Genomic DNA, 9,981 nt, shown 5'->3' on the forward strand with positions numbered 1-9,981 from the left:
ATATAAAAATTGTATGTGACCCTAAAGGCATCCAAGGATTTTTTTTTTTTTTATCAAATTGACCCTTTAAAATAAGATTGGGTCACAGTTTGTACCTCTCACCCTTACTTGTTTTTGGCAATTCCAGGGACAACTCAAGTCTTTTATAACGAATCAGCAAAAATTTATTCTTTGCCTGTTCCTGCAGGCTCCATATATGCCAGCTGTCTTACTCACCTCAATATTACTCAGTTAAGTCTCACTACAGTTTACATAGTTAGAAGACAAACTCAGATATGGATGCCAGTTTATGTAGCCAGAGAATGGGAAGATCCCCATGGCATAATAGCGCTTAACAATGTGCTGGCCTCTTTAAGGGTCCGACGGTTTGTTGGCACTTTGATTGCATTTATTGTTTCTGTTATAGTTGTTGCAGCTACTGCGGCCACGGCAACTGCTGCCCTCATTGGGTCAGTTCAAACTGCTTATACTGTTGACGTTCACTTAACAAATTCCACTTTAGAAATGCTTCAACAGGCCCAGGTTGATCAAGAAATCCTGACTCGACTTTTTACAGTTGAATCAGCGCTCAACTGGATTGGTGAATGCCAGGATGTGCTAGTGGTCCGTCAGCTGCTGACCTGTGATCCTGGTTTCTCCAAACTGTGTGTCACCCCACTACAATGGAACACCAGCCAATATTCCTGGAGTGATATTCAACATCATCTACGAGGAGCTTTTTCTACTAATTTAAAGGGAGAGATCAATAAATTGCAACTAGAGTTACACAAACAGTTGCAGGACATTCAATGCTTAATTAAATAGGAGATTCTTCAAACCCTTAGTGATAATCTTGGCTCATTAAACCCAAAACACTGGTTTGATGGACTCAACCTAAGATTGTGGGTCACTGGAACTGCTGGTTGTTTACTGATTTTAATAATGTTTTGTATATTACGATGCATTTACAAATTATTTGTCCAGGGTCACAAAAGAGACCAGCAAGTAGCAAGTCTTGTGGGATATATCACCACAACAGCCTTAACAAAAAAAGGGGGGGGGGAATTGTAGGGGACGGTTTGTTTTGGCCTGGCAAATGTGACTCAGCTCTGTATGGAAAACCTACAGATGTGAAGTGGTGGGCAGAACCCAGGCTTGCAAACCGAGTTTTCCCGTGGGAATCAGGCCTAGAAAATGCTTGCAGATTGTTATAGCTTGATCTTGCTAAAACTCCCTCACCCTGGTCTAAAGCAACAAATGCATATTGTCTATCTTCAAGGTAACTCCCAAAACCCGTGTGAGCTCTCCCAAGGACAGAGCTAATCAGCTCATTGCCATCCTCCTCTGCATGTTATTTTTATTTCCTTGATTGTACCTAGAATGTAGATAATAATATTCTATGTGATAGATACTAAATCTTTCTTTGATGTAAGACCCCAGGAAAATAATAAAAGCCTGTCTAGGCAAGGGTTGGGGTGCTCCCCTCTTGAGGGAGTGGCTGAGGCACCATAGGCACTCTCCCCTTGAGAGAGTAGTGGTGCCTGTTCCCTTTTCTCCACAGGATTGTTGTCGCCTGTGTACTGATTCTCGTCAGAAGCCACAACAGGTGGACTCTGCTGGACAGGGTCTACTACAAAGGTGAGCAAAGGTCATTGTCCCTTTTCTGGGCCCTCCTCCCACAGAGTCACAGAGCCAGCATACTGGTGCCATATCTGAGACTCCATCCATGTAACTAACACGATTTGATCAGCCTTGGAGATCCCCAGAGACTCTGCCCCATCCAAATTATAGGCCCACCCAAGTTGGTTTTCCACATGGATGGCTGGTCTTGGCTCATGCTTCACAACTTCCTAAATCCTCTCAAACAAGCAACAGCTGTTCCTCAGTGAGCCTCAGGCCTGGTACTAGCAGCAGCCAGCCTAGATTCACAGCTTGGCCTCACCTGGGAATCTTCAATCCAAGCACAAATAGCAGCCATCTCAGACCATGTTATAGCTCAGTCAGGGTGGCCCCAGAAAAAACACAGGTGGGGGCTGCACCACCCAGGGAAACTCCAGGTGTTTCTAGGGCCAGTGCACCCAGTGGTCAGCTATAGGCCACATTAAAGCACTACCACCCTGCCCCTGCACAGCTGATCCTCTACAGAGGGTGGAGGGTTATGGTAAGTGGTCACAGCCAGTCCTTGCAGCTGACTGGCCTGAGTAAATCCCTCCCATTGATATGCCAACAGTAACCAAGGCACAACTACAAGAGGAAGGTGAACTCAGCCCATGTGAAAGGCACACCTTGAATACCCAGGTTGGGTGATAGGGGAGGTTGTGCCACTGGACCCTATAGTACACCTACTACATTAGACCACAGTACCAAGACAGGGAGTCATAGCAACTCTATCTAATACATAGAAACACACACAGGGAGGCTGCCAAAATGAGGAGACAAAGAAACGTGGCCCAAATGAAAGATGAAAACTCCAGGAAAAGAGCTAAGTGAAATGGAGATAAGCAATCTATCAGGTGCAGAGTTCAAAACACTGGTTATAAAGATGCTCTAGTAACTTAGTGAGGACCTCAACAGCATAAAAAAGATCCAGTCAGAGACAAAGGATATGCTAATTTAGGTAAAGAACAATTTATATAAGAACAACAGTAAAGTGGATGAAGCCAAGAATCAAATCAATGATTTGGAACATAAGGAAGCAAAGACCAACCACACAGAACAAGAAGAAAAAATAATCCAAAAATATGAGGAAAGTATAAGCAGCCTCTGGGACAACTCCAAGAGTCCAACATCATAAGGGTGCCAGAAGGAGAAAAAGGGCAATAAATTGGAAATTTATTTGAAAAAATAATGAACAAAAATTCTCTAATTTAGTGAAGGAAATAGACACATGCAAGTCCAGGAAGCACAGAGAGTCCCAAACAAGATGGGTACAAAGAGGCCAACTCCAAGACACATCATAATTAAAATGCCAAAGGTTAAAGATAGAGAATCTTAAAAGAAGGGAGAGGAAAGATGTTAGTTACCTACAGGGGAGTTCTCATAAATAACACTGTCAGCTGACTTCTCAAAAGCAACTTTGCAGGCTGGAAGGGATTGGCAAGAAATATTCAGAGTCATGAAAAGTAGGGACCTACAGCCAAGATTGCTCTACACAGCAAAGCTATCCTTTAGAATCAAAGGGCAGATAAAGAGCTTCCCAGACAAGAAAAAACCGAAGGAGTTCATTACCAAATCATTATTATATAGAATGTTAAAGGGACATACTTAAGAAAAAGATCAAAATTATTCACAATAAAATAGCAAATATATGTATCTATCAACAACTGAATCTAAAAAACAAACTAAGCAAACAACAGAGAGAATGGTTATAGAGAACACATTTCGATGGTTGCGAGATGGGAGGGGAGGTGTAGGGGAATGAAGAGGTGAGGGGATTAAGAAGCACAAATCTGTAGTTACAGAATAGCCATGGGGTTGCATAGTACAGTATAGGAAATAGAATAGCCAATGAATTTATAAGCATGACCCAAGGAAAAGAACAATAGTGTGGGGATTACCTGAGTGAGAGGGGGGTGCTGGGTGGAGGAGGGCAAAGGGGGAAAATCAGAATAACAGCAATAGTATAATCAATAAATATAATAAAAAAGAAAAGAGAAAGTGCCCTTAAGTCTCCTCCCGACTTGTGTCTTCTTAAATTCCTAGGAAGAACGAGGCTCTCATCAGAGCCCACAACCTCAGAATAGAGAGAAATTCCTGGGGAGGGGGGTGATAAAGTCATGGGAATCTTTGGGGTTCCAGGGGTCCCAGGAGATGGGTTCTGCAGCTGCGCTCTGGTGTGAGCACTTTGGGGTTGAGGTGTCTGGGATCTGAGGAAAGAGGGCCTGGAATTTGTATCCTACATGGAGTCCCGGGGGGGAGGTTGAGTCCAGAAGTGGCCTTGGGTGTAGTGTGCCCAGGGAGGACACCGAGGGACCATGGGGGCCATCTAGGGATTTGGAGTGGAGGACTTCTCAGCAACCAACCTTGGAAGCGTTGCAAGGACTTCAAGATTTGCCTTCTGTCTTCTGCTCTCTCATACCTCATCTCCCTACTTCTTGCTATCTCCACTCCAGGTTTTGGTTCTTTCTGAGAGGACTTCAGCACATTCTTACCTTGTCAAAGCCTTGTCACATTCTTTGGGGTTTTGTTCCAAGCACTGACCGCCCCCCCCCTGCCCCCGCATCCTTCAAAATCATCCCACTGAAAATTTGAGTGTCTTCCCAATCCCTCCCTGACCCCAGCACGCTTAGCCTGTGTAATCCGTGGAAGCTCCAGCTGCTGGCTGCACAACAGCCACTCGGTTGAGTGACAGGAGTTGGGGCGAGGAAAGCGACTTTGTTAGGAAAGCCAGCAAGCCAAGAAGGTGGTAGATGGACTCAAGTCCTGAATACCTATCATGAGAAAGTACAGAACTCAGGCTTCTTTTATGTCAGAGGAAGGGGAAATAGCAGGGGTTTGAGATCAGGTGATGCATGACCGAAGACATTAGGACACTAGCAAGGGTCTGAGGGAGAATGGTTCAATTTCTTTGCTTTTGGTCAACACACCCCGGTTGTCATGGTCCCTGTCACTAGGATTCTGTAAATCTTTTGACAAACAGTCATGATTTTTGTACATACCTTTCTTATCTCCTTGGGGAAGTAGTTTTGAGCCAGGAGGCTGTTTCAGTGATTCCTAGGCTACAGGTTAGATTCTTTAAATGATTAGAATATCTGTGCTGGACTATGCAGAAACTGCTGACCAACATGTTAGGGAAACTGGGCGGGCTTGAGCAAGGTGGTCAGAGAGACTGATTATTTCATCCTGTTACAAGCCTCCTCCCCAGCTTTATCTTCTTCCAAAGCTCTTCTCACCAGCTGCTCAAAGGCAGTAGTGACTTCTTGTTTCCTTTTCTTTACCTTCCCAACAACAGACCTCCAACAAGGTCAATTACAAATATGCTTAAGTAGTGAATCTTCAGAAAATATCTGACATAACAGATGTCCCAAACACTGGACTATATGATCCCCAAAAGCATACCCTTGGCCCCAATTCTGGCTTCACTACTCACTGGCTGTGTGACTTTAGCAAATACTGTCTCTTTGAACTTGTTTCCCCATGTATAAAATGGGATAATAGCCGTACTGCCTTGATGGTTTGAGAATTAAAGCTCCTAGCACAGTGCCTGGCCAATAGTAGACACTCAGGAAAGATTAGTGTCTCTCCCCTGGTGGCATCCTAATGTGTTTCCCTTCCTCATTTCTCCTTCCTGGTCCCACCACTCACCCTCCAAAGCACGCAGGTGTCTTGTCAAGTTACCCCTTTATGCAAAATAGGCGGTGGCTCCTGCAGCCTGGGTATCCCCAGACTCTGGTCTGCAGTGGCTGCCTGTCTCACCCACTGATTTTAGAATGCACCTCATTTGAATTACCTTTACCCAGCATCCAGACTCTTATGGTCGGACAAAAATGTGTGACAAATCACTAAGTAACGTTGTTCCCTCCTTTAAAAAAAAAGTCCACCCCAGGAATCAGAAGCCTGATTGTACTGTTCCATGATGCTCTGTAGCCCCAGCACACCCCTGCCCCTCAGCAAGGCGCCTTTGGGCTGGCCGCCCCCCTTCCCCTCGGTCCCAGAGGATGTGACCCTGCGTGGCTGTACTGCTAGGGCCGACCCTCCCTCATTTCCATCCTTCCTGCTGATCATGGCACAGGACGTGGCCCAGCCTGCACTTCCTCTAATGGCTAGCCCTTTTGCAGGAGGTTCCGAGCTAAACTGAAAAGCTAGGCTCCCCATGACAGCCCCCCTCTGATATTGGTTACTCTGGTTCTGATGTGCCTGCTCTTGTTCCCCCCCCCATCCCTCCTTTTTGTTCTGATGCACCCATTCTCTTTTAAGTTCCCATAGAAAGCCTCTTGGAGACGTTGTGACCTCGCATTCCAGATTTAGTCTTTCCCCCCACTCTCCTCAGACTAATAAACTGTTCTCTCTAGTGTGAGTCAGCTTTGAGGAGGCCAGAGGGAAACCGTGGGACTGTAAAAGCCTATCAAAAACAATCCCTGCTCTTCTGAACAGCATGACCCAGACTCTATGAATGATAAAGTGGAGTTACATCTTACATGGATTGCATTAGTTGCAAAAGCGACGCAGGTAATGCTCATGAAATCTTACGGAGAAGCAGGCAAAGCAAAAAACTAAAAATGGTCCCGCCAAATCAGTCATCTGTGATCCCCTCCCCCGAAGCAGGAACTTCCGCCCCTGGGGCTTTGCTGCAGCGGCAGTGCCCACGCATCCCCCGACGAAGACTCAGACCACACCAGCCATGCCACGAGGCGTGTTTTATTTTTATTAATCATACAAATAATTTTCTACAATATCCCAGGGCAAACCGGAAAATTTGGCAGTTCGAATGGGTAGGGGTCCCCTCAGAGACCCACGGCCGATGGCATGGGCGCGGAATGTCTGGGTTCACAGTGCAGTTCGTCGCTCGTGTCCATTTTGCAGGTAGATTTTTCTCCACATCACGACTGGGGTCCCAAGGATGCCGGGGGTGGGGAATCCTCCAGGTTCTTAAGAAATTTCACTCCGCTTCTCCTGCTCAATGGCTGTGGGAAGCAGAGAGTGGGCACTGGGGGTTTGAGGTACCTTCCAAAACGCCTCCCCCCAAACCGAGGGCCTTCCGAATCTGGTGTGGGCGAAGACCCACGAGGTCTGGGGCAGGAAAGAGGGTTGGAGCTGGGGCGACAGGCGCTTTGTGCAACAGAAAGGAGACCTGGGGCTGCTCAAAGACGAGGTGTCCACGGGGTGGGGGTTGGGCTGCAGCCCGCGGACCCTGAGGCGGGGATCACTTACTCTCTTTGGTCGGCAGGGTGTTCTTCTCCTGCGTCTCCGTCTTCTTCAGCTTGGCCTTATCGAAGCTGGCGATTTCCCCCATGTCCGGTTTGTCTGCCATTTTCTTAAAACGATCCTAGTGGGCAATGCAAGGAGGTTGGCCGGGAGCTGGGGGCAGCGTTCCCCTTCCCGCTCCCCCAGGGAGCGATCCCGCCGGGCGTTCCCGGCAGCCCGGAGGCCGAGGATCCGAGCGCGTCCCGCACCCTCACCGCCGCCCCCGGGCGGGGCCAGACGGTCGGGAGTCCGGCCCGGGACGCGCACTAAGGCCGCAAGGGCGCACCCGCCCCGGGCCCGCTCCGGCCCCACCCAGAGTCCCCCGCCCCGCGCAGCGCTCACCTAAGCCGCCGAACCGAGATGCTGGGTCCCACTGGCGTCGCTGCAGCAAGAGACAAAAGAGCGGCGCCGAGCCCTCGCCTTATATACACCGCGCCCCGCCCCGCCCCTCGTTCGCTGCAGCAGGGGCGGTGCCCGCAGTCGGGGCGGGCGCTGCGTGGGCCGCTCGCTTCCCGCCGCGCCCTCCGCCGGCAGCCTGCTGGGCTGGGCGCGGCTCATCCGGTGCCCCCGGCATTTGCTCTTGGAGCTTCTTGCCCAGTACCCTCACCAAGGCCCCGTGCCGTTGTTTTGGAGGCCGAAGGCAACGCCGGAGTGGTCGCTGGGCCCTCGGTTTTCTTTTGCAGCTGCACTGCCCTCTCCGGGAATTTGCTGCTCACCCGCAGAAAGAGCGTGGGGGGCCTGCGGGGGAGTGTGTGCGTGTGTGTAGCTGTGGGTGGAGGGCGTGCACTAGCGCTCTGCAGCAGTTCCTGCTCGCAGGAGAAACCCACCCCACCCCACCCTTGTGCAGCAACGTGTCTTTTGCCTTTGCCCCACCACAAGCCCCCTCTGCCCTTTTTCTCTCTTCCCAGTGACTGAGCTCTTGCGTGGTCTGGCACAAAGAATCGGAGCAGTAGGTCCTAGAGATGAAGAGACTTGGGATGGGTGGGGGCGTGGAGGGAGGGGGCCGAGACATGCATCATCTTACACTGCTCTTTGCTCAGATTGGAGGCCGGTTGTCTTCTCCTCGTCTTCCTTCCCTGAGCTGGGCAGCTCCTGCAGAGGTCTGGGAGGGTGCTCCGTAAATGCTTGTTGCAAACACTGGGCAGTCAGGGGAGCAGGTTTTCCGAGAGGGCTCGCTCCTGGTGCTCCTTCTGAGGGCTCCTAGGAACATTATGTCTGAGGGTCCTGTTTTCCTTTTTGAAGTTAACCTTGAAGACAGCCCTACAAATGTTCTTGTTTTTCTTATTAACCTCTTATAAGAGTGGTAAAATGCAATGTAATGCAGGAGCTCCAAATGGGGGAAGCTGTACTTGTACTAGTGATATTTGGGAAAAAAACACCGGGAGTACTAGCAGATGTGGACATGGTCTTTGTTACTCACTGATGGCATGGATGGGTGCCAGCGAAACTGCACCCTGCCTCCGGCCTTGGTGCTACTTACAGGGTTAGGGGAGGAATAGCGTGTGAAAATTCTACACTGTCGTGATGAACAAGGAGCCTTGAGACACAGGGGCCCACAGAGGGCTGGGACATGCGGATCAGACTGTTGTCCTGGTTCCTTATGGCCACTGGCCAGCCAGCTATCTGTTCTCTGAGGTTGTGGAGGGGCCATGTCCCAAGTGACCACACATGTAATTATTCAGATCTTTCTTAGAAAAGTTGTATTTTCAGCCTGTGCAACATCTTTAGATGCTAAGGTCAATAAATTAACAACCAAGGGATGGAGCTGGTTATTGTTTTATTTGCCCTGAACTTTCCTTTATTCAAGTGTGGGAGAGAATTGCCAATCTCTTATTTTAAAAGAGGAAGCATCCTGAATTCTGTCTGATACCTTCCTGATTTTTCTGCTTTCTCACATTCCCTCAGTGTATTCGGAGAAGGAAATAAATTTAGGCGTATGTCTTTGATATGCCAAACTCCTTGTGTGACCTTGGGCAGGTGCCTTTCTGCACCTCAGTTTCTTCCTGTGTAAAATAAAGCTTAAATATGATAAACAACAGGCATAAGTGGAAGCTTACTATGGCAGCCTCTTAGAAAGCCACACTCACACTTTGTTAGTTCATCGGTCAACTATTGCCATGCCATGCTGTGTAACAAACTACCACAAAACCCAGCTTAAAACAATCATCATTGACTCTTGCTCATTCATCTGCTGCTGGGTTGGGCTAGGCTGGGCGTGGCTGCCAGCTGCTGGTTGGAGCCCTGTCTGCTCCTCAGGCGTCTCATCCTCTGGACCAGGATCTAGCTGGAGCCTGTTCTTTTCAGGGGATGGCAAAACAGTGAGAAGACTGTAGCACAAAAGAGTGTAGAAGTGTTGAAGTGGGTATAAAAGCATGTCATGTCACTGCGTGTCTGTTAACATCCCATTGGCCAAACCCATCATTAATGGAGTAGGGGAGGATGTCCCACCCATGGTGGGAGAGGGAAGGGAATGAATATTCCCTGACAAATAATCCAACTTCACAGTCAGGGTAGGCAAACTGTTGTAACAAACAGTCCCCAGCGTGGTTTAACTCAATAAAAGTATTTCCTATTCATACAGCAACATAATATATCAGTGTTTCTGGTCATGCAGGTCTGCTCCATGTGGTGACACGGGCATCCAGGCTCTTTCTCTCGCATCACTCTGCCCTCCTCCAAGTCCTAGAAATCTATTTCCGCCCTCCTGTGGATGGGAAGAGGGGACAAGATAGAGGGCTGCACTGGAAGTTTCATGCTTCGGGCTTGCATGTAGTCTCCATTATTTCTGCCCTCATTTCTTAGGCCAGGACTCAGTCACACGGTCTCACCTAATCGCAAGAGATGCTGGGAAATATAGTCAAGCTATGCATCCAGGAGTAAAAGCAGCAGGGTGGATGGACTTGGAGCAGTTTCTGTCATATACTATGGAAGGGTTTGCCAAACTTGAGCGGGAAACTTTCCAGACATCCAGAGATACTGCCTCTGTGCCATGCCAAACATGATTTAGGTGTTACCTTCCTGGATGCCACTTTTCGCCTGAGTGTGGAAATATTCAGTTGTTCTAATTTGGACCGACGGTGAACTCCAGTTCCAGCTTCC

The 9,981-nt window shown here is 48.7% G+C and overlaps 1 protein-coding gene across 1 annotated transcript; it reads right to left on the reverse strand.

The window, feature by feature from the left end:
* Positions 1–6,320: 6,320 nt before the first annotated feature.
* TMSB10 (thymosin beta 10) lies at positions 6,321–7,332 on the reverse strand. Its single transcript, XM_037159726.2, has 3 exons — positions 7,225–7,332; positions 6,850–6,964; positions 6,321–6,602 (listed from the first exon to the last, which is right to left on the reverse strand). Exons 2-3 carry the CDS (start codon positions 6,947–6,949, stop codon positions 6,568–6,570), a joined length of 135 nt encoding a protein of 44 aa, XP_037015621.1. The 5' UTR covers positions 6,950–6,964; positions 7,225–7,332; the 3' UTR covers positions 6,321–6,567.
* Between the last annotated feature and the right edge of the window lie 2,649 nt (positions 7,333–9,981).

Source organism: Artibeus jamaicensis, unplaced genomic scaffold (assembly GCF_021234435.1).
Source record: "Artibeus jamaicensis isolate MK-2021 breed Jamaican fruit bat unplaced genomic scaffold, CSHL_Jam_final contig_384, whole genome shotgun sequence".
NCBI lineage: Eukaryota > Metazoa > Chordata > Mammalia > Chiroptera > Phyllostomidae > Artibeus > Artibeus jamaicensis.

Coding starts and splice junctions, on each gene's coding strand:
- TMSB10 (XM_037159726.2), bottom strand. CDS start 6,949: ATGGCAGACAAACCGGACATGGGGGAAATCGCCAGCTTCGATAAGGCC. Junction 6,603..6,849: donor CACCCTGCCGACCAAAGAGA/GTAAGTGATCCC, acceptor TGCTTCCCACAG/CCATTGAGCAGGAGAAGCGG.